Here is a 22,657-nt window from a genome sequence, read left to right as displayed (position 1 = left end):
CACTCTGACTTCTCAACTGGAGGGTTCTTTATTCTCAATTTCCATGGTACACACACACACACACACACACACACACACACACACACACACACACACCGTGTGCATGTGGAGCCTGTAATCCAGCAGTAATCCCTGCCTGATCTCAGGAGTCCTCCCGGGCTGAGAGGGTCCTGCTGGCGTGTTTGGGCAGCACTACAAACAAAGATGGACGACAGGAGACGTCTTTTTAAATTCGTGGCACCTGAGCACATTATAAACTCTTACATTTGTCTCTGATACAGTCAGTTTTTGGTTTTTTTCTCTTTCAGTTGAATGTTTTGCTGTATAAAAGCGCTGTAACATCTAGACAGGTGACCCCTGGATGGAGGGGCCCAGAACTCTGGCCCGGTACCACGGCTCTGTGTTCTGGCCCCCTGCTCAGGCTGGGATGCCACCAGCTCTTAATCTTCTTAATCACACTTTCTCTACATGCTAATTCTCCTTTTGCCCGTAACTTTGGACTGATGCTCTTTTTTCCAAACCAGAAAAAACTGGACATGAGGGCAGAAAGTACTTGTTTCCTTGTTCAGCTGAGTCACATGACTGCAGTAAATTTCACACGTGTTATATTCGCCATGCGCTGCTAGAAAAGCGTGTCAGGGTTAGCAAAGAGAAAGGCCGTGCAGCGTCTGCCAGACATGAAAGCAAACGGTAAATGTTGGTTTAAAGCTTCTGTTCAGGAGTGAGCAGCTTTGAAGTGATCCGGCCTCGGCCCTCATTACATTCAAACAGACCCTCACACATTTGCTACATGTTAGAGATGCTTTTTGATCACACATCTGCCCCTTCCTGGGGGGCAAATCTGTCGGGATTAAAGACATTTTTCATTTCTGTCCAGCCTACCGTCTGAAGAAGTGTCCCGCTCCTCCTGTGGTGGAAAACGCAGAACTCTTCTATGAAGACAAAGACTTCCAAATCGGTAATGTCCCGTTAGACGACAGGACGAATCTGACCTGGACCCGCTGGTTTGGTGGGAGCTGCTCCGTCTTATTAACGTTACCTCCATTTCAGGGTGCCAGATAACATTTGTCACGTTTCCCTCCGCTGTGTTTGTGACGATGAGCTTCAGTGACCTTTGGCATCGACTGTAAAGTGAAGAAAGAAAGAATATTTCCAGAAACAGTGCAGGGCTCCGTTTGGCTGCCAGTGTGGGGGCTGTAGAAGCATCCTGCCACCATCTCAGGGCTGTAGAAGCATCCTGCCACCGTCTCAGGGCTGTAGAAGCATCCTGCCACCGTCTCAGGGCTGTAGAAGCATCCTGCCACCATCTCAGGGCTGTAGAAGCACCCTGCCACCATCTCAGGGCTGTAGAAGCATCCTGCCACCGTCTCAGGGCTTGTAGAAGCATCCTGCCACCGTCTCAGGGCTTGTAGAAGCATCCTGCCACCATCTCAGGGCTGTAGAAGCATCCTGCCACCGTCTCAGGGCTGTAGAAGCATCTGCCACCGTCTCAGGGCTGTAGAAGCATCTGCCACCGTCTCAGGGCTGTAGAAGCATCCTGCACCGTCTCAGGGCTGTAGAAGCATCCTGCCACATCTCAGGGCTGTAGAAGCACCCTGCCACCATCTCAGGGCTGTTGTAGAAGCATCCTGCCACCGTCTCAGGCTGCTGGGGCAAAAACAGGACAGTGCCACTAGTTTAACTGCAGCAGCACAGCTGGAATGTTCTTGTTTCTGGGGGTCGGGCAGCTGGAGAGGCCTCACCTCAGTGGGAGCTGTGATGTGTGTGGGACACCTGAGCAGTGCCAGCCCATCACTCTCATACAGCTGTGATGTGTGTGGGACACCTGAGCGGTGCCAGCCCATCACTCTCATACAGCTGTGATGTGTGTGGGACACCTGAGCGGTGCCAGCCATCACTCTCATACAGCTGTGATGTGTGTGGGACACCTGAGCAGTGCCAGCCCATCATTCTCATACAGCTGTGATGTGTGTGGGACACCTGAGCGGTGCCAGCCCATCACTCTCATACAGCTGTGATGTGTGTGGGACACCTGAGCGGTGCCAGCCCATCACTCTCATACAGCTGTGATGTGTGTGGGACACCTGAGCGGTGCCAGCCCATCATTCTCATACAGCTGTGATGTGTGTGGGACACCTGAGCGGTGCCAGCCCATCACTCTCATACAGCTTCAGGTGGTTCTGGAAACCCTGGTTGTTTTAACAGACGTGTTGATCCTTGTCCCCCCTGAAGGTGATGTTGTGAGGTACACCTGTCTCCCTGGATACACCCTGGTGGGGACGGCGGCGCTCACCTGTCAGCTCAACTCCCATTTGCTGTTCGAGGCTCCGCCCCCGACATGCCAAGGTAACATTACCTTCAGGACACCTCTTGGAGTTTTGGTAGTTTCTACACAACAAATTACATTCTTTTAAATTCTGTGTTGTTAAATACATTTTATTGGGATACAGGTAATTAAGGTAACTAGTTACTAATGTAAGCGTTGATTATTTTTCAATCAGTTTCAGTAACGTGGTCAGAAAATAAAAAGTGTAGAGGTGAAACAAATGAAGCATCCAGAGTGCCCTCCAACACACACACACACACACACACACACACAGAACCACACACACGTACAGAACCACACACACACACCTGAGAGTCCCAGTCGAGTGTTTCACTTGATTATTTTAAAGGTTGGGTCTGTTAGAAGATGTGTAAAGAAGGTTAGAGCTAATGATTCTGGCATCCCCCCACACCCCTCCCCCCCAACAGCCCAGTGTCCTGCCAATGAGGAGAGGACGTCTTCCTCAGGGGTGATCCTGAGTCCTGGTTTTCCTGGAAACTACCCCAACAGCCAAACCTGCTCCTGGCTGCTCCGCATGATTCCAGGTGAGTGTGTTGTTCGGGGTTAAAGGAGGTGTCTAACGCCTGAGAAAACTCCGCCCCTCCCTGAGAGGGCGCGAGGATGAAGCAGGGAAGACCTCGAGGGCATTAAAAATAATAAACACTTTTTAAAATTGATGCTCAAGCAACAGGCAGTGACACTAAAACCCAGGAAATGTGCTCTCGTTTCTTGGTTCCGGCTCAAGGCCGCAGTTCCGACCGTTCATCCATGCTTTTCCACACCGTTAGCGGTGGCCTGCAGGTCTCCTGGGGGTGGTGCGTTAGTACGTTATATATGTGGAGGATCAAACTGGATGTTGCTCCGTTCACCCGCTGCACTTCCTGATCCGAAGCCTGGATGGTGGGAATAAACGGGGTGGGAGGCACAACAGAACCCGAGGAGGTTGTGGTTCGTGCTCGCTTCCCTGGGGGTGACGGAATGTTTGAACATGTGTCCCGCTGGGAATCCTGTTGTTGCACATTTATGGCTGAGATGATGAGTTCTGTCGTTTCCTCAGGTTCCACCGTCAACATCTACGTAGAGGTGTTCCACAGTGAGAAGCAGTTCGATGAGCTGGAGATATTCGATGGTACGCACCTAAAACACACACACACACACACACACACACACACAGGACCACACACACACACACACACACACACACACACGTCAATGAGAACGACTGTCCCGTCCATGAGAACGACTGTCCCGTCCATGAGACCGTCCGTCCATGACAACGACCCGTTAGATGAGAATTTACTGCAGCAGCTAGTCTGTCCAGTAGAGTCGGAGGTCGGAGGTCGGAGGTCGGTGCTGGTGGAAGCTGCGTTCTGGTCTGCATGAATGTGGGTGAGATCTTTCAATGATCAAACACACGTTGCTGCTCCGTAGCAACAGACGGATGCTGCAGGACCTCAGTACCAATAAAGCAGCACATTGTGGACTTTCCTGTCCGGGTCCCTCTGATAATCCAGCCCCACGCCTACTAATGAAGGCCAGAACTGTCCGTCAGCGCTGAGAGCTCCAGAAATAACAGCAGAGCCATGCAGGTGCTCACAAGAATAGGAAAATGCGCAGAGGTTTACTTTGGCGTGCTGTGTTGCAGGCTCCTCGGGTCAGAGCCCGTTGCTCGTTGCTCTGAGCGGGAACCACTCGTCTCAGCTGAACTTCACATCGAAGACGAACCAGCTTTATCTCCGCTGGTCCACCGACCACGCCACCAACAAGAGGGGGTTCAAGATCCGATATTCAGGTATCCGTACGATTGTCCTGGAAGAGTCTTTCAAAGGCAACGTTATTTGTGCTGCGTTACGAGTGCCAAACCTAGCGTGGGACTTCTACGATCTTCCAGTACAGGAAAGCAACCATTTAGCATCCAAATATCTCAATACGAGGTTTCTTTAATATTTATGTTTCAGTTTTGCTGCAATCATGAGGAGTCTCGGTCGGTCTGCTTCGACCGTCGGTGTGAGGTTCCTAGTGGAATTTATGGACACACTAAAATATCAAGTGCATCCATGGGGAGTTTTATTCCATTTATGCAAACTAAAAATGTGGGTTTGTGAGGAACTGAACCCTCTGAACCCTTCAAAAGAGAGAAAAATGCTCACGATGAGGCTCAGTGTTCAGTGGGAGGCGTGTGTGTTCCAGATTGGGACTCTTCCCTCTAACGGGAGCCGGGAGGGAGCCCAGCTGGGCTGGAATGTTGGGCTACATGTTTCCGTGATGCATAGCATCCATCTGATGGGTTGGTGTGTTAGGTGCCTAACGTGCGCTAACCTGCCTGTCTCTGTCTGCACAGCTGCCTACTGCAGCATCAACGACCCGCCGCTGAACGGAGGCGTGATCAACCGCACCAGGCTGCGGCCGGGCAGCAGGCTGCTCTACTACTGTAACCGTGGTTACCGCCTGGTAGGATCAAGCAATGCAACCTGTAGGCTCTATCCAAATGGGCTTTTCCAGTGGGATACCCCCCCGCCGATATGCCAAGGTAAGGATTTTAGTCATGTTGGACTGGAGCAACAATGACAGGTGAACAGGTGAACAGGTGAACAGGTGAACAGGTGATGGACAGGGTGACGCTGGGCCTGGAAACGGTGCACGGTGACACAGGTGGTGAATGTGTTCATGTGGGTGGGCTCACAAACGCGTGAAAGTGAGCATTTCCTCCTCATTCATAGAGGGTTGGAGGTGTATTCCTGCAAACAACATGGCGCTGGTCTCTGGCAGCGTTGCTATGGTTAAAATGGGCTTCGAGCCTCGGCTGCAGTCGGCACAAACAGCAGATGCTAATTAGCTGCCAGCTTTCTTCTGTTAATTGTGCACCTGTTGCACAAAGCAACCATGAATCAAAGTTTAAACGTGGGTGTGTGACGGTTGTGGGCGTGTCCCTGCAGCCGTCTCATGTGGACTCCCCCAGGCTGTGGGCAACGGCACCTTCCAGGCGAACAGGTACACCGTGGGCAGCCAGGTGAGCTACCGCTGTGACGAGGGCCACCGCCCCGACCCCGACCGGCCGCTCACCGCCGTGTGTTTGGAGGACGGCAGCTGGAGCAACGCCGCCGCGGCGCCCAGATGTCTGCGTCAGTACACTCCTACTTTTCCTTCCTTTCACCACACATGAGGAATTCTGGTTTTACTGATGCTAATTTTCAGTTAGTTAACGATTTACCTGACAGAAAGTAAGTCATGTTTCCAATTATACAATTATCATATTAATAGTCCTAATATCCTAATATCGATCCTTTAGTTTAGATTCTATTATAGTCAGAATACAACACACACGGGGCCGAACAATGAATGGCACATGTTTAGGAAACTTCCTAAATGAAATATTGAAGTCTGCAGCGGAATATAACACACACACACACACACACACACACACACACCCCCCACACACACACACCACACCCACCCACCACACCCACACACCCACCCACAACCACACCCACACACCCACACAACCCACACCCACACACACAACCCACCCACCCACCACACACACCCACACCACACACCACCCACCCACCCACACCACACCCACACACCCACACACACACCCACCACACACACACACACAACCACACACACCCACACACACCACACACACCCACCACACCACACACACACCACCCACACCACACACCCACCACACACCCACACCCACCACACACACCCACACACACACACCCACACACACCCACCCACACCCACCCACCCACACCCACACCCACCCACACCCACAACCACACACACACCACACCACCCACCCACACTCACACCCACCCACACAAACACACACACACCAACACACACCCACACCACACACCACCCACACCCACAACACACCCCACCCACCCACACACACACACACAACACACACACCCACACCACACCCACACACACACACACCACACACCACCCACACACACACCCACCCACCCAACACCCACACACACCAACACACACCCACACAACACCCACACACACCACACCCACACCCACACCCACCCACCCACCCACACCCACACCCACACCCACCCACACCACACCCACCCACCACACCCACACACACCCACAACACCCACCCACACACACACACCCACACCAACACACACACCACACACAACCCACACACCCACCCACCCACACCCACCCACACCCACACACACCCACACACACACCCACCCACACCCACCACACCCACACACCCACCCACACACCCACCCACCCACACCCACACACACACACCCACACCACACACACCCACACCCACACCCCCACACACACACACAACCCACCCACCCACCCACACACCCACACACCCATACACCCACCCACACACACACCACCCACCCACCTGAGTCCCGGCTGCTCACTGCTGACTGTTTTGCAGCCCTCCACTGCAGCAGCATCGAGGGCATCCTATCCGAACACATGACCTACCGGCTGCTGGTCGGGAGGCTCGGAGAGTTTGGCTCCATCCTGATGCTGGAATGCTCCACTGGGTACTTTTTAGGTGTGGGACACCGGACTCTCCACTGCCGCGCCAACGGAACCTGGGAGGGGTCGGAGGACCCGGCCACGTGTAAAAGTGAGCAATGACTATTTTAACAGCTGCTGACAGATTCAAACGTTTTAATGATGAACATTTGTGGATTTTCTTTTCTTAAAACTTCACAAGCGAAAAATGTTTGTTTTTTTTTTAAAAGAAGAGTAAATCAAACTGCGTCTGCTCGCTCATCTGGTTATTCATGATTGACGACAGAACATAGCAGCCCTGTTGGAGGACAGGAGAGGGTTTTCCTGGATCCTGTAGAGCCTGCTGTCACGGGGGGGCGTGGGGGGGGGGGAGATTTGTCTTTCCCTTTCTGCCGCCAGGTTTCCTGTTGCTGAAGGAGACGCCGTTAAAACAGGCAGCCAGAAGACAACCTGCTAGCGTTAGCAATGGAAGTTTAAACCCAAAGATGAATCATTTATGGGCCAAATGCTGAGCTAATATAGTTTAGTTATATAGTTAATATCGTTAACAGTTTTCACTATTTGATACATTTGGATGTCAGAGGTTAAAGTATCGCTGTGATGATGTCAGAGGTTAAAGTGTCGCTGTGATGATGTCAGAGGTTAAAGTATCCCTGTGATGATGTCAGAGGTTACAGTATCACTGTGATGATGTCAGAGGTTACAGTATCGCTGTGATGATGTCAGAGGTTAAAGTGTCGCTGTGATGATGTCAGAGGTTAAAGTATCCCTGTGATGATGTCAGAGGTTAAAGTGTCGCTGTGATGATGTCAGAGGTTAAAGTATCCCTGTGATGATGTCAGAGGTTACAGTATCACTGTGATGATGTCAGAGGTGAAAGTATCCCTGTGATGATGTCAGAGGTTACAGTATCCCTGTGATGATGTCAGAGGTTACAGTATCCCTGTGATGATGTCAGAGGTTACAGTATCCCTGTGATGATGATGTCAGAGGTTAAAGTGTCGCTGTGATGATGTCAGAGGTTAAAGTATCCCTGTGATGATGTCAGAGGTTAAAGTGTCGCTGTGATGATGTCAGAGGTTACAGTATCCCTGTGATGATGTCAGAGGTTACAGTATCCCTGTGATGATGTCAGAGGTTACAGTGTCGCTGTGATGATGTCAGAGGTTAAGTATCCCTGTGATGATGTCAGAGGTTACAGTGTCGCTGTGATGATGTCAGAGGTTAAAGTGTCGCTGTGATGATGTCAGAGGTTACAGTGTCGCTGTGATGATGTCAGAGGTTACAGTATCCCTGTGATGATGTCAGAGGTTAAAGTGTCGCTGTGATGATGTCAGAGGTTACAGTGTCGCTGTGATGATGTCAGAGGTTACAGTATCCCTGTGATGATGTCAGAGGTTACAGTATCGCTGTGATGATGTCAGAGGTTACAGTATCAGTATATATATATATTATATATCAGTATATTACAGTATTGTTGTCAGTGTGTGTCTGCATTGATTTGTGTGTCTTTTTGCCGCCTAGTCATCTCCTGTGGCGAGCTTCCATCACCACCCTTCGGGACCAAACTGGGGACGCTGGTCACATTTGGAGCCACAGCCATCTTTATGTGTAACCACGGTTACACTCTGGTGGGGTCACATGTTCGGGAGTGCGGCGCTAACGGGCTGTGGAGCGGTGCAGAGACCCGCTGTCTGGGTAAGATCTGAGTCTGTTTCACCTGTGCCTCCGCCGGCTCCTTCGTCCTTTCTCACACTGAGACGTCCCTGCAGACGTCTCCCTTTAGGGTCATTAGGGCCTTTAGGGTCATTAGGCCTTTAGGGTCATTAGGGCCTTTAGGGTCATTAGGGTCATTAGGGTCATTAGGGTCATTAGGGTCATTAGGGTCATTAGGGCCTTTAGGGTCATTAGGGTCATTAGGGCCTTTAGGGTCATTAGGGCCTTTAGGGTCATTAGGGTCATTAGGGTCATTAGGGCCTTTAGGGTCATTAGGACCTTTAGGGTCATTAGGGCCTTTAGGCCTTTAGGGTCATTAGGGCCTTTAGGGCCTTTAGGGTCATTAGGGCCTTTAGGGCCTTTAGGGTCATTAGGGCCTTTAGGGTCATTAGGACCTTTAGGGTCATTAGGGTCATTAGGGCCTTTAGGGTCATTAGGGCCTTTAGGGTCATTAGGACCTTTAGGGTCATTAGGGCCTTTAGGGCCTTTAGGGTCATTAGGGCCTTTAGGGTCATTAGGGCCTTTAGGGTCATTAGGACCTTTAGGGTCATTAGGGCCTTTAGGGCCTTTAGGGTCATTAGGGCCTTTAGGGTCATTAGGGCCTTTAGGGCCTTTAGGGTCATTAGGGCCTTTAGGGTCTTTAGGGCCTTTCGGGTCATTAGGGCCTTTAGGGTCATTAGGGCCTTTAGGGTCACTAGGGCCTTTAGGGCCTTAGGGTCATTAGGGCCTTTAGGGTCATTAGGACCTTTAGGGTCATTAGGACTTTAGGGTCATTAGGGCCTTTAGGGCCTTTAGGGCCTTTAGGGTCATTAGGGCCTTTAGGGTCATTAGGGACTTAGGGTCATTAGGGCCTTTCGGGTCATTAGGGCCTTTAGGGTCATTAGGGCCTTTAGGGTCACTAGGGCCTTTAGGGCCTTTAGGGCCTTTAGGGTCATTAGGGCCTTTAGGGTCACTAGGGCCTTAGGGACTTTAGGGTCATTAGGGCCTTTAGGGTCATTAGGGTCATTAGGGCTCCAACATGGCAGGTGTAGGAAGTGCAGAACACCACACAGCTCTGCCCCAATCAGCAGCTTCCCAAGAACTTCCAGGACTTTCTACTTTTTCCAGAGAAGGTTTTGGGTTGAGGGAAAGTTTTTAATTTCTGTAGAAACACACTGAGGTTTTTTCAAAAATCTGGATAAATAATAAAACTTCTGGTGGAACATGAACCAGGGTGAGGTTAGCATGGCGCTAATATGAACGTGAACATTTATATGACAGAATCTTGAGGCAATAGGCCCCATCTGATGGATTCTACCTGTCGGTGTCTTCATTTAAACGTGCAGTTTAAATTTCTGGACTACATTTGTGTCCATCACGAGCAGGCAGGTGGAGGAGATGAGGCGGAGCACAACTGAGGCATGGCGTGGTTTCGGTAGGTGACCAGGCCTCTCGTGGAAGCAGAGAGGCGTCACCCACTCTGCACGTTCACGCTCAGATCGACCAAGAATTGCTGTACGGAAGTAGGAATCCGGAATCTTCCACCTGGAGCAGGAGCATCGGTGTTTGAGAACAGGCTCACCTGTTGCTGAGGGAGGGATTTGGGGAGTTTTTAATGTTCTCCAAAATATTGCATCCCTGTATTTATGATGCATGAGGTTGATTCAAGTGTCTGGCTCAGGTCCTTGAACATTAGACAAGCAATAAGTAGGATAAAGTGAGCAGCTCCCACGATTCAGTGCAGAGCCAGGTTATGATGTGTATTAAGGAGGTGATTTAGGAAGAACTGTCCACAAATATTTTATCCCGATTTACATGCACAGTTTACTGGAGGGACTCACATTTATTGCAAAGGTTAAAGGAATAAACCAGGACTGAGCGTCGACCAGGTCCAGGAACAGACAGAATATCTGTGTTTCCCCTCAATGCTGCTGCTGTTGTGAGTCCTGGTGAAGCAATGACCTCACACACTGCAAATACGAAACCTTCCTTTAATTGTGTCTCTTTTCATCACATCACTTTGTTTAACATCGTCTGAATAATCGAGCTATTGTGAGTAATTGGTGATATGTGTTGATGCACTGATGCCAGACCAACCTGTTTGGCTGGTGTTGCTGCTGATGGCCAGATGTTTCTGTGCTGGACCTGGAAGCATCTTTGTGTTGCTGGGAAAAGGTGAACCCTAACCCTAACCCTAACCCTAACCCTAACCCTAACCCTAGAAAAGGTGAACCCTAACCCTAACCCTAACCCTAACCCTAACCCTAGAAAAGGTGAACCCTAACCCTAACCCTAACCCTAACCCTAACCCTAACCCTAACCCTAGAAAAGGTGAACCCTAACCCTAACCCTAACCCTAACCTAACCCTAGAAAAGGTGAGCCCTAACCCTAACCCTAACCCTAACCCTAGAAAAGGTGAACCCTAACCCTAACCCTAACCCTAACCCTAACCCTAGAAAAGGTGAACCCTAACCCTAACCCTAACCCTAGAAAAGGTGAACCCTAACCCTAACCCTAACCCTAACCCTAACCCTAACCCTAGAAAAGGTGAACCCTAACCCTAACCCTAACCCTAGAAAAGGTGAACCCTAACCCTAACCCTAACCCTAACCCTAACCCTAACCCTAGAAAAGGTGAACCCTAACCCTAGCCCTAACCCTAGAAAAGGTGAACCCTAACCCTAACCCTAGCCCTAACCCTAACCCTAGAAAAGGTGGAGATTCAGCAGCAGCTTCTCCCGAGAGCTTGTCGGTGACCCACAGGGTTTCTGTGGAGGAGGCAGCTCGGGGGGCGGATGAATGGGGGCAGCTCGGGGGGGGGATGAATGGGGGCAGCTCGGGGGGCAGATGAATGGGGGCAGCTCGGGGGGCGGATGAATGGAGGCAGCTCGGGGGGCAGATGAATGGGTCGCTTGGTGCATCGCTCGCTGCATCCTGTCGAGCCTCGATGGGGAGATTACTCCTCCATCACGTGTGAATGAACCATCACCATCACCATCACCATCACCATCACATCACCATCACCATCACCATCACATCACATCACCATCACCATCACATCACATCACCATCACCATCACCAGCACCATCACCAGCACAGCACAGCACATCACATCACATCACATCACATCACATCACATCACATCACCATCACCAGCACATCACATCACCATCACCATCACCAGCACCATCACATCACATCACATCACCATCACATCACCATCACATCACCATCACCATCACATCACCATCACCAGCACCAGCACCAGCACCATCACATCACCATCACCATCACCATCACATCACCATCACCATCACATCACCATCACATCACCATCACATCACATCACCATCACCATCACATCACCATCACCATCACCATCATCACCATCACATCACCATCACATCACCATCACACATCACATCACATCACATCACCATCACCATCACCATCACATCACCATCACCATCACCATCATCACCATCACCATCACCATCACCATCACCATCACATCACCATCACCATCACCATCACCATCACCATCACCATCCCATCACCATCACCATCACCATCACCATCACATCACATCACATCACCATCACCATCACCATCACATCACCATCACCATCACCATCACCATCACCATCACATCACCATCACCATCACCATCACCATCATCCAGCACTGAAGAGCTGAGTTTGAATTATGGGATTCAGGGGCTACAATAACCGTCTGCTCCCGTCCAGCCGGCCACTGCGACTCTCCCGACCCCATCGTCAACGGCCACATCAGCGGCGACGGCTCCAGCTACCGCGACACGGTGGTCTACCAGTGCATGCTGGGATATCGTCTAATCGGCACGTCCGTCAGAATCTGCCAGCAAGACCATCGTTGGTCTGGAACCACGCCCGTCTGTGTCCGTAAGTCCGGCTGCCCTCGTTTATTCACCCTCCCACCTGAGAGCAGCACTTCTGGTCACTCCTCATTATCTCTTCTGCTCCCTCAGCGATCACCTGCGGTCACCCCGGCAACCCCGCCCACGGGCGCACCAATGGCAGCGAGTTCAACCTCAACGATGTGGTCAACTTCACATGTAACCGGGGTTACGTGCTCACGGGGGGCGCTCGGGCTCAGTGCCGCCTCAACGGCCAGTGGAGCAGCTCGCTGCCCGTCTGCAAAGGTTACCATGGTTACACGAGCAGCTCGGAACTCAGACACCTCCAGTGGTGTTCGTCTGGGGGGTGTTTGGTCTACTGGGGGGTGTTGGTCTACTGGGGGGTGTTTGGTCTACTGGGAGGTATATGGTCTACTGGGGGGTGTTTGGTCTACTGGGGGGTGTTGGTCTACTGGGGGGTGTATGGTCTACTGGGGGGTGTTTGGTCTACTGGGGGGTGTATGGTCTACTGGGGGGTATTTGGTCTACTGGGGGGTGTTTGGTCTACTGGGGGGTATATGGTCTACTGGGGGGTGTTTGGTCTACTGGGGGGTGTTTGGTCTACTGGGGGGTATATGGTCTACTGGGAGGGTATATGGTCTACTGGGGGGGTATATGGTCTACTGGGGGGTATATGGTCTACTGGGGGGTATTTGGTCTACTGGGAGGGTATATGGTCTACTGGGGGGTATTTGGTCTACTGGGAGGGTATATGGTCTACTGGGGGGTGTTTGGTCTACTGGGGGGGTATATGGTTCTACTGGGGGGGTATTTGGTCTACTGGGAGGGTATATGGTCTACTGGGGGGGTATATGGTCTACTGGGAGGTATATGGTCTACTGGGGGGGTATATGGTCTACTGGGAGGTATATGGTCTACTGGGGGGGTATATGGTCTACTGGGGGGGTTTGGTCTACTGGGGGGTATTTGGTCTACTGGGGGGGTTTGGTCTACTGGGGGGGATATGGTCTACTGGGGGGGTATATGGTCTACTGGGAGGGTATATGGTCTACTGGGGGGGATATGGTCTACTGGGGGGGATATGGTCTACTGGGGGGGTTTGGTCTACTGGGAGGGTATATGGTCTACTGGGGGGGTATTTGGTCTACTGGGGGGGTTTGGTCTACTGGGGGGTATATGGTCTACTGGGGGGTATGTGGTCTACTGGGGGGGTATATGGTCTACTGGGAGGGTATATGGTCTACTGGGGGGTATATGGTCTACTGGGGGGGGGGTATATGGTCTACTGGGGGGGATATGGTCTACTGGGGGGTATTTGGTCTACTGCCACACACCTCAGAGACACGTGAAGGACAGCAGCCAGCGTGTGAGGGCGTTTCCCATCTGAGATCAAGTCCTGATGATCTCAGACCCTTAGATCCTTCAGACCCTGTGGAGAGTTGAACAATCTCATTTAGCCACAGCTCGTTTCTAGTCTCTCTCTTTGTCTCTTTCTCTGTAATCATTCATAAAACTGCTTTTTCCCCCCACAGGGTGACATTCACACGCACGCACGCACACACACACACACACACACACACACACACAACACACACACACACCACACACACACACACACACACACACACCATCAGCTCACTGAAGTCTTGTTCCATCTGCATAAATTCACCTCTGAGTCTGGATCACAGCTCACGTTTCCTGTGGGCCGCTCTCAGAACCGGTCTCAGCTTGATTGATTTGTCCACGTCCACGTCCACGTGCACGTCCATGTGCACGTCCACCACCTTGCTCTCTGCTCTCCTCCACAGTGGTGAACTGTTCTGACCCCGGCCAGGTGGAGAACGGCGTGCGTCAGTCCGGCCCACGTTACCCAGAGGTCTTTAGCTACGGCGTGAGTGTGGCCATCCACTGCAAGCGTGGATTCTATCTTCTGGGTTCTGCTCTTCTCACATGTCAGCACGATGGGCAATGGGACCGGCCGAGCCCCCGCTGCTCAGGTACCAGCTTCCTTTATCTTTGGCTGCATGAGAATGCTCGGGACAGCTTGGACCTCACAACTTTAGACGAGTGCAGCAGAACGTCGACAAACGTAGTCATGCGCAGCGCAAGGCGCAACAGCAGGATTCTATTTATTTTTTGTTACGTCTGTCAGAAAAAGCCATTCGAGGCGCCTCAAGAGCCCCTGGGGGGGTGGGGGGGGGGGGGGAGATGAGGAGAGAATGGGAAACTGAGAGAGTTTGGAAATGGGAGGGAGTAATCATCAGAGGAGGCTGAGAGGAGAGGCTTAAGGTGCTGAGCATGTTTGTGTCTGCGTTGAGGTGTGTGCAGACACAAAGGTGAGCAGTACAGAGCCCCCGCGGCTGATAGAGGCACAGATTAAACTGGGGGGGGGGGGCTGATGGAGAGATACAGTGAAAGAAAGGAGAGCAGGAGGAAAAGACCCACATGTTTGAGGAGAGGCGCTGGTGTCTGGGCAGCGAGTCTCACAGTCCAGACAAAAGATCCTATCAAAGCATTTTGGGTCTGGTGGGTGGGGGCGCTGACGGGGGCGCGAGGAAGTGATGGAGTAATATAATTTAGGGGTGAGGGGAGATATCACAGGAGGCAGTAATGGAAAATCCAGAGTGGTTTCATATCTGTCTTCCACAAACCTGTGCGCTGTAAAACATCAATTTTTTGAAATTGCTGGGAAAAAAGAAGATTTTTTCAAGAAAACTTTTTCCTGTGTTTGGGCCTCTGGAGCGAATTCCATGTTTGCACCACACAGGAAATTGTCTGTTTTCTGTCTGAGGGGAATTACATTTCAGATGTGTACTGCTTCACCTCCTCTCAGGCCATTTAATTTGCTGGTGAGAGTGTTCAGCTGCTCAGCAAAGCAGCACCATTTAGATTGTAACACTGCCAAACATTCTCCAAATGAATTAACTACCGCGCTCTTCTGCATGTTGGAATCAGGCTCTTCTCACCAGTTACAGGGTTAGGGTCAGTTCCACTGGACCTGTGGAACTGACCACCTCCCACTGTCCTCACTCTGCCTGCAGCCACTTCCTGCGGCGACCCTGGCGTCCCCCCCAACGCTGCAATATCTGGAAGCCACAGCTGGACCTACGGCTCAGTCATTCAGTACTCTTGTTTGCACGGAGGGCTGCTGGTCGGCAGCGTGACGCGACACTGTCAGGAGGACGGCACCTGGAGCGGCGCCCCTCCCTACTGCACCGGTACGCACGCCTGTTGATCACGCACGCCTGTTGATCACGCACGCCTGTTGATCATCAGTGCGCCGTTGGACGGGTGTGGTTTTGGCTGCGCTGTCTTCAGGCACATGGGATGCATGTAATAAGAGCAACTGTGGAGCGTGCAGGATGATTTGTTTCTTCAGCGACGACAAGCTCTGAGGGATGATGGAGCTGAAGGTCTCCAAACACAAATATTAACTGCAAGAAATACACGCGCTTTATCACAGCAAGCAAAAAGCAAATGGAAGGGATAAGTAAACATCAAAGAAACGACAGCCATTACCAAACTGTTCTCTGGAACCTTCTGCTGCGCGTGGGAACAGGTGTTGACTACTCTGGGTTGTAAGCGCCGCTCATCAGTAGGCTAACCCTAACACCGCACAACACTACAGCTAAACATGCTAAACACTACAGCTAAACATGCTAAACCCAGCAGCAGTTAGCAGACAGTGCCATGTTGGTGTGCCGTGCCATTTATCCCTGCTCACAGACGCCCCCAAAAGCAGCTCCTTGTCATAAATGCTTTTAAGCTGTTGTGATTCCCTCATACAATACAGTGGGTTATTAGCATGCTGGGCCCGGTGAGACACAATCCGCTAACCTTTTACCAGCAAGGTACACAAAATCGCTACAACCTATTAGAAGGCTAATGGACATTAGCTGAATACAACCCTTGTTTCACATTAATGGTATTGACTGGATTTGGACTTGTGCATGCACTTCCTCTTGTTTCTCATCAGGAACTCCGATTGTCCTTGATTGCTTCAGTGATCTACACCTGCACTGCTGCTTTATGGTATTAACACTGTCACATATATATAGGTATAAATCCAGGGATGTGTGGAGACCCGGGGATACCCCCCCACGGTGCCCATCTCGGAGGGGAAGAATTTAAAACCAAGAGCCTGCTGCGTTTTAGCTGCGAGGCAGGATATAGTCTGATCGGCTCAGTTGAAAGGACGTGTCTTCCCAACGGCACCTGGAGCGGCACACAGCCTGTCTGTCAAGGTAGGGAAGGCCACCAGCTAATGGACATGAGCTGAGCACAAGCTAACAGGAAATAGATTTGTGTGCGCGTTTCATTTTTTGTTCCTTTTTTAAGTGAAAAGCTGCTAAATGGTTATAAAGGCTTTGATTTGGCCACATCCAAAGTTTAACTAGAAAACTGAATCAGTGATGGAAGGTCAGCTCAATCCCTACTCCTACAGATCCAGACTCATGGGGGTCTAGGGGAGGGTAAAGCAGATCCAAACTCATGGGGGTCTAGGGGAGGGTAAAGCAGATCCAGACTCATGGGGGTCTAGGGGACGGTAAAGCAGATCCAGACTCATGGGGGTCTAGGGGACGGTAAAGCAGATCCAGACTCATGGGGGTCGAGGGGACGGTAAAGCAGATCCAGACTCATGGGGGTCGAGGGGAGGGTAAAGCAGATCCAGACTCATGGGGGTCTAGGGGACGGTAAAGCAGATCCAGACTCATGGGGGTCTAGGGGACGGTAAAGCAGATCCAGACTCATGGGGGTCTAGGGGACGGTAAAGCAGATCCAGACTCATGGGGGTCTAGGGGACGGTAAAGCAGATCCAGACTCATGGGGGTCTAGGGGAGGGTAAAGCAGATCCAGACTCATGGGGGTCTAGGGGACGGTAAAGCAGATCCAGACTCATGGGGGTCTAGGGGAGGGTAAAGCAGATCCAGACTCATGGGGGTCTAGGGGACGGTAAAGCAGATCCAGACTCATGGGGGTCTAGGGGAGGGAAGCAGATCCAGACTCATGGGGGTCTAGGGGACAGTAAAGCAGATCCAGACTCATGGGGGTCTAGGGGACGGTAAAGCAGATCCAAATTCAGGAGGAAAAAAGTGAATAAATTCACCTTCAAACGCGAAGCAAACTGTTGTTCTCCTTCAAAAGAAGGTCCTCATATCCAACGTTGAGGACTAAATTGGGAGGGAGCCTCAGTTCAGTGGTTAGTGGCCCTCACTGAGTCGCTCTATATTGGCAGATGACTTCATGCTCATCATGGATCACGAACACATCCAGACATGTGAAGCATCCGACTCTTATGTGAAATGAGGTCAGTGGCTACGAAAGTGGGATCTCGCCTCGCTTTAAATGTGGGTTTTGGCAAGTCGGCACTCTGTCCTGGTTCAGTAGGTTCCATCTGCTGCCAGCAGGACTTTGTGCTACACATTACCTCACAACACTGACTAAACAGTGCTGTCACCCCCCCGGGGCATAACAGGAATATTGTAGAACTGCTGCGTTCCACAACCTTTAGTCATCAATCAGATGCACGAGGACGTATTTAGGCTCATTCCAAGCTAAGTGTGGCGATAATCTCATTATTGCTGCCTGCAGCTGATCGGCCTTGAGTGACGACTCGACAGTTATGCTCATGCTAGCGGAGTCAGTGTGATTAATTACACCGATTGTGTATTGCTCCACCTCTCAGCCGTATCCTGTGGTAACCCCGGAGCGCCGGCACACGGCAGAATTGTCTTCAATGATGGCGTCACTTTCGGAAGCTCGGTGGCTTACGCGTGCTGGGAAGGGTTCAAAACGTCAGGCCTAACCACGAGACACTGCACAACCAATGGGACGTGGACAGGACAACCCCCAGACTGTGCTGGTAGGAGACATTTACCAGAAACTTGTTCTGAAATTTCCAAAATGTTCAACTTTCCTCAATGAGGAGCGACGGTTTTCCAGTTTTATCTGCCTCGGGAACATACATCCATCATAGTAAGTGCAGCTTACATTCCCCCGGATGCTAAAGCCACACTCGCAATGAAATTAGCCAACAACAAACCGGCCACACGGACGCTGCATTTATGGTTGTGGGTGACCTCAACCACACAAACTTAAAAACAGTGCTTCCCAAATTCCACCAACATGTTTCCTGCAATACAAGAGGAAACAGAACCCTGGATCATGTTCACACAAACTCGGCTGGTGCCTATACGGCAACACCCCGCCCCCACCTGGGACAATCAGACCACCTTTCTGTGTTCCTCACCCCCGAGTGTTCACCCCTCACCCACCCTGTCAGACCATCAGTGAAGACCACCAGGGTGTGGCCGGCAGGGGCAGACTCTGTCCTCCAGGAGAGGTTTCAGCACACAGACTGGAGTGTGTTTACTCCCCAGGCCAGCTGTAGCTCACACAACGATATTGACAATCTCACCTCCTCTGTTCTGGACCACATCGCCACCACCATAGACAGCATCACAACCACGAAGCAGATCACCACATACAACAGTCAGAAGCCATGGATGAGCCGGGAGGTGCTGAGGGCGTGGAACACTGCCTTCAGATCAGGGGACACCCGGCCTACAGCAGAGCCAGGAATAACCTGAGGAGGGGGTCAAAAGGCCAAGTACACCTGCAAAGGCAAGACTCAGGGTCACGTTTCCAACTCTGACCCCAGGTGTATGTGGCAAGGCAACAGGCAACAGCACTGACACTGGCTCCAGGACCCCACTCCCAGCAGACCACCAACCCCTCACACCCTCACACTGACGTGCCTCCAGGACCCCACTCCCAGCAGACCACCAACCCCTCACACTCTCACACTGACGTGCCTCCAGGACCCCACTCCCAGCAGACCACCAACCCCTCACACCCTCACACTGACGTGCCTCCAGGACCCCACCCAGCAGACCACCAACCCCTCACACCCTCACACTGACGTGCCTCCAGGACCCCACTCCCAGCAGACCACCAACCCCTCACACCCTCACACTGACGTGCCTCCAGGACCCCACTCCCAGCAGACCACCAACCCCTCACACTCTCACACTGACGTGCCTCCAGGACCCCACTCCCAGCAGACCACCAACCCTCACTGACGTCTCCAGGACCCCACTCCCAGCAGACCACCACCACTCACACCCTCACTGACGTGCCTCCAGGACCCCACTCCCAGCAGACCACCAACCCCTCACACCCTCACACTGACGTGCCTCCAGGACCCCACTCCCAGCAGACCACCAACCCCTCACACTCTCACACTGACGTGCCTCCAGGACCCCACTCCCAGCAGACCACCAACCCCTCACACCCTCACACTGACGTGCCTCCAGGACCCCACTCCCAGCAGACCACCAACCCCTCACACCCTCACACTGACGTGCCTCAGCGACTGCCGCCCGGCAGCTCTCACCTCCATCGTTATGAAGTGCTTGGAGCGGCTGGTCCTGGCACACCTGAAGGACTGCCTCCCACCCACACTCGATGCACACCAGTTTGCCTCCAACAGGAGCCGAGAGGATGCGGTCTCACAGCACTGGACACACCTGGACAACACAGACGCACAGTTGCTGTTTGCTGACTTCAGCTCAGCTGTCAACACTGTCGTCCCTCCAAGCTGATCACCAAACGTGGAGACCTGGGCATCAACTCCTCCCTCTGCAACTGGACTATGGACTTTCTGACCAACAGACCACAGCATGTTAGGTCAGGTCACAGCTGCTCCACCACCATCACGATCAGCACCGGTGTGCCACAAGGCTGTGTGCTGAGCCCATTCCTCTACGCCCCTCACCCACCACTGCAGACCTGTACATGGAGCCAACTCCATCAAGTTTGCAGACGACACCACGGTGATTGGTCTCCTCAGCAACAACGATGAGAGGCCTACAGAGAAGCGGTCCAGCACCTGACCACATGGTGCGCTGACAATAACCTGCTCCTCAACACCAGCAAGACCAAGGAGCTCATAGTGGAGTTCAGGAAGGTGAGAGGAGGCTCACCTGATCCCATCCACATCAACGGGAAGGCCGTCGAGCGTGTCTCCAGCTTCAAGTTCCTGGGGACCCACATCTCGGAGGACCTGTCCTGGACCACAAACTCCTCCAGCCTGATCATGAAAGCTCACAGCGCCTCTTCTTCCTGAGGACACTGAGGAAGAACCTCCTGTCTTCAGCCGTCCTGGTGAGCTTTTATTGCTGTGCGATAGAAAGCACCCTAACAAACTGAGGAACAGTCTGGTGAGGAAGCTGCTCTACCGCTGAGCCAGGCTCTGCAGCTCCAGGTGAAAACCACCCAACAATCACAGGGACCCTCCTGCCATCCAGGATGTCCTGAAGAAGCGCGCCTGTATCGAGCACGCGGCATCCCTCAGGACTCCTCCCACCCTGATCTCCCTCCTGCCGTCGGGTAGGTGCTCTCCTCAGGAACCCTCAGGACCAGAACCAGCAGACTGAGGAACAGCTTCTTCTCCAGAGCCGTGTCCCTGCTGAGCTCCAGCTGCCCCCCATCCACCACTTCACATCTCACTGCACAACAGTTACACAACACACTAGCTTAGAATCCTACGTAGCTACAGTTTAAACCTATTGACTCATTTATGCACTTTAGTTTAACTTTTCATCTGCACATTCCTAATTTATCATTTGCACATTTCCTCGAGCTTTATGTGAATAGTCTGTGCACTTATAGTCGAAGGCATTTAATGTACATACATCTGTAAAATATGTTCATATCTGCACATAATGTGTTTATTATATCTGCACTTGCTGCTCTTTTGACGCTTCTGGCTAGATGCTTGAATCTAGTTTAATCTACAGGATGAATTTAATCAGACAGATTCTTTTGTTATTTTGAAATCTTGTCTCATTCTCAGTTGTCAGTTGTGGGGACCCTGGACCAGTAGCCAATGGCATCTACGTTGGAGATGACTTTACGTACAACCACACCGTGATTTACCACTGCAACCCTGGTTACCTGATGGAACCAGCAGGACGGGGCACACTGCACTGCACCAAAGAAGGAACCTGGAACCAAACCAAGCCCAGCTGTAAAGGTAAGAACAAACAACAGCCAATTTAGCCTATGAAAGGATGATACGAGCACTGGCTCGGAGCTTCAGGAGCACCTTCTGTGTAGGTTAGAGCTTCTCCAAGCTGGACACATGCCCTGCTGATGCTGCATGTGCTCTTGTGTCTGGGGGTGGATAAAACAACCCGTCCAATAGATCTGGCTTACTAGTTCCCTGAGATTGATCTTTGTCCAGCAAACTTTTCCTCTCCAAATAGTCTGAACTGGGGGATCGTCCAAGGCCCCGGCTGAAGATCTAGAGACAGAAGGAGATCATGAAAGCTGCCGGTGGGAAGGGACAGAAGATCTTCTTCCATTTGGGGACATTTCTAAATGTGTTGTCCACTACGAATGAAGACAGCACCAGAGAGTCTCTGCTGCGCTCCGCCATTGGATAAAAGTGAGCAAGACGCTGCATTTCTGGGCCGTTTCGATGGACCTTCCAGCAGTCAACGGTGACACAAGCCCCATCTGAAGCGGCTCCTGCTGCTCAGTATGTGGGCGCCTCACTGAGCTTACCTGGTCAGACAGAAAGCCTTTTCCCCTGTTACCTGGCACCACCTGCTTCTCCTGGAGCTCTGAGATCTCTGTTTGGGAGATGCTCGGGAGTAGCTTGGCGCCGTGTGGGTGTCCTCCTCCGCCCATCGGCGCCACCTCAGCAACACAAAGAGCAGAGAAATGAATGGTGAGACCAGAGGCGACTGCTCTATAACCCCGGATTATGGGATGGAATCATTCTCCACATCTCGACCTTCTTTCCTTCAAAGGGGAACCAGAGTTGCCGGAACCTCTGAGGACGACTGCGCTGGTTGGATGCGCTGCAGTTTTAAAGAAACAGCTTCATGTGAAGGCTCCAAGGGAGCTCAGGGTGGAGGGCAGGAAAAGGGACTAACTGGGAAATAATATTTCTTTGTTTTCTAAGAATTTTAAATAAGTTTTGAAATAGCATTGTGTTGACTGTGGAAGATGAAGCTGGAGCAGTCAAGCTCTCAAAAGGCCGATCTCAAGGTCTGGGAGGTCTGAATGCAGACGCACAGGAAGCCAAGATACTGTGGCAGAGAAAGGGGGAAGAGATAGCGAGACGCACAGGACGTGAATGTAACCAGGAAGAGGGAGAAAACACACAGACAAATACTTGGTGGACACGAGTCAAGGCTGAACGGACGAG

At 51.8% G+C, this 22,657-nt stretch overlaps 1 protein-coding gene across 6 annotated transcripts in view; it reads left to right on the top strand.

The window, feature by feature from the left end:
* The window catches only part of LOC130521650 (CUB and sushi domain-containing protein 1-like), a 326,982-nt gene that overhangs the window by 283,931 nt on the left and 20,394 nt on the right, over window positions 1-22,657 (top strand). For all 6 annotated transcript variants that reach the window (XR_008949399.1, XM_057025371.1, XM_057025372.1 and 3 more), the window contains 17 exons: window positions 1-46; window positions 878-958; window positions 2,233-2,346; window positions 2,755-2,871; window positions 3,384-3,455; window positions 3,972-4,118; window positions 4,668-4,856; window positions 5,263-5,448; window positions 6,762-6,959; window positions 8,372-8,545; window positions 12,290-12,463; window positions 12,550-12,723; window positions 14,247-14,435; window positions 15,480-15,656; window positions 16,497-16,682; window positions 18,125-18,301; window positions 21,296-21,475. The exon at window positions 1-46 is cut by the window's left edge and continues 100 nt beyond it. Coding sequence is in view for 5 of the 6 variants with exons in the window: in XM_057025371.1 (XP_056881351.1) it covers window positions 1-46; window positions 878-958; window positions 2,233-2,346; window positions 2,755-2,871; window positions 3,384-3,455; window positions 3,972-4,118; window positions 4,668-4,856; window positions 5,263-5,448; window positions 6,762-6,959; window positions 8,372-8,545; window positions 12,290-12,463; window positions 12,550-12,723; window positions 14,247-14,435; window positions 15,480-15,656; window positions 16,497-16,682; window positions 18,125-18,301; window positions 21,296-21,475 (2,581 nt within the window). In the remaining variant the exon portion in view is untranslated. The remainder of the gene's footprint in view (window positions 47-877; window positions 959-2,232; window positions 2,347-2,754; window positions 2,872-3,383; window positions 3,456-3,971; window positions 4,119-4,667; window positions 4,857-5,262; window positions 5,449-6,761; window positions 6,960-8,371; window positions 8,546-12,289; window positions 12,464-12,549; window positions 12,724-14,246; window positions 14,436-15,479; window positions 15,657-16,496; window positions 16,683-18,124; window positions 18,302-21,295; window positions 21,476-22,657) is intronic.

This window comes from Takifugu flavidus, chromosome 2 (genome assembly GCF_003711565.1).
Source record: "Takifugu flavidus isolate HTHZ2018 chromosome 2, ASM371156v2, whole genome shotgun sequence".
NCBI classification, from domain to species: domain Eukaryota; kingdom Metazoa; phylum Chordata; class Actinopteri; order Tetraodontiformes; family Tetraodontidae; genus Takifugu; species Takifugu flavidus.
The sequence above is the reverse complement of the archived record's forward strand: the minus strand, read 5'-3'. Positions and strand labels throughout refer to the sequence as shown.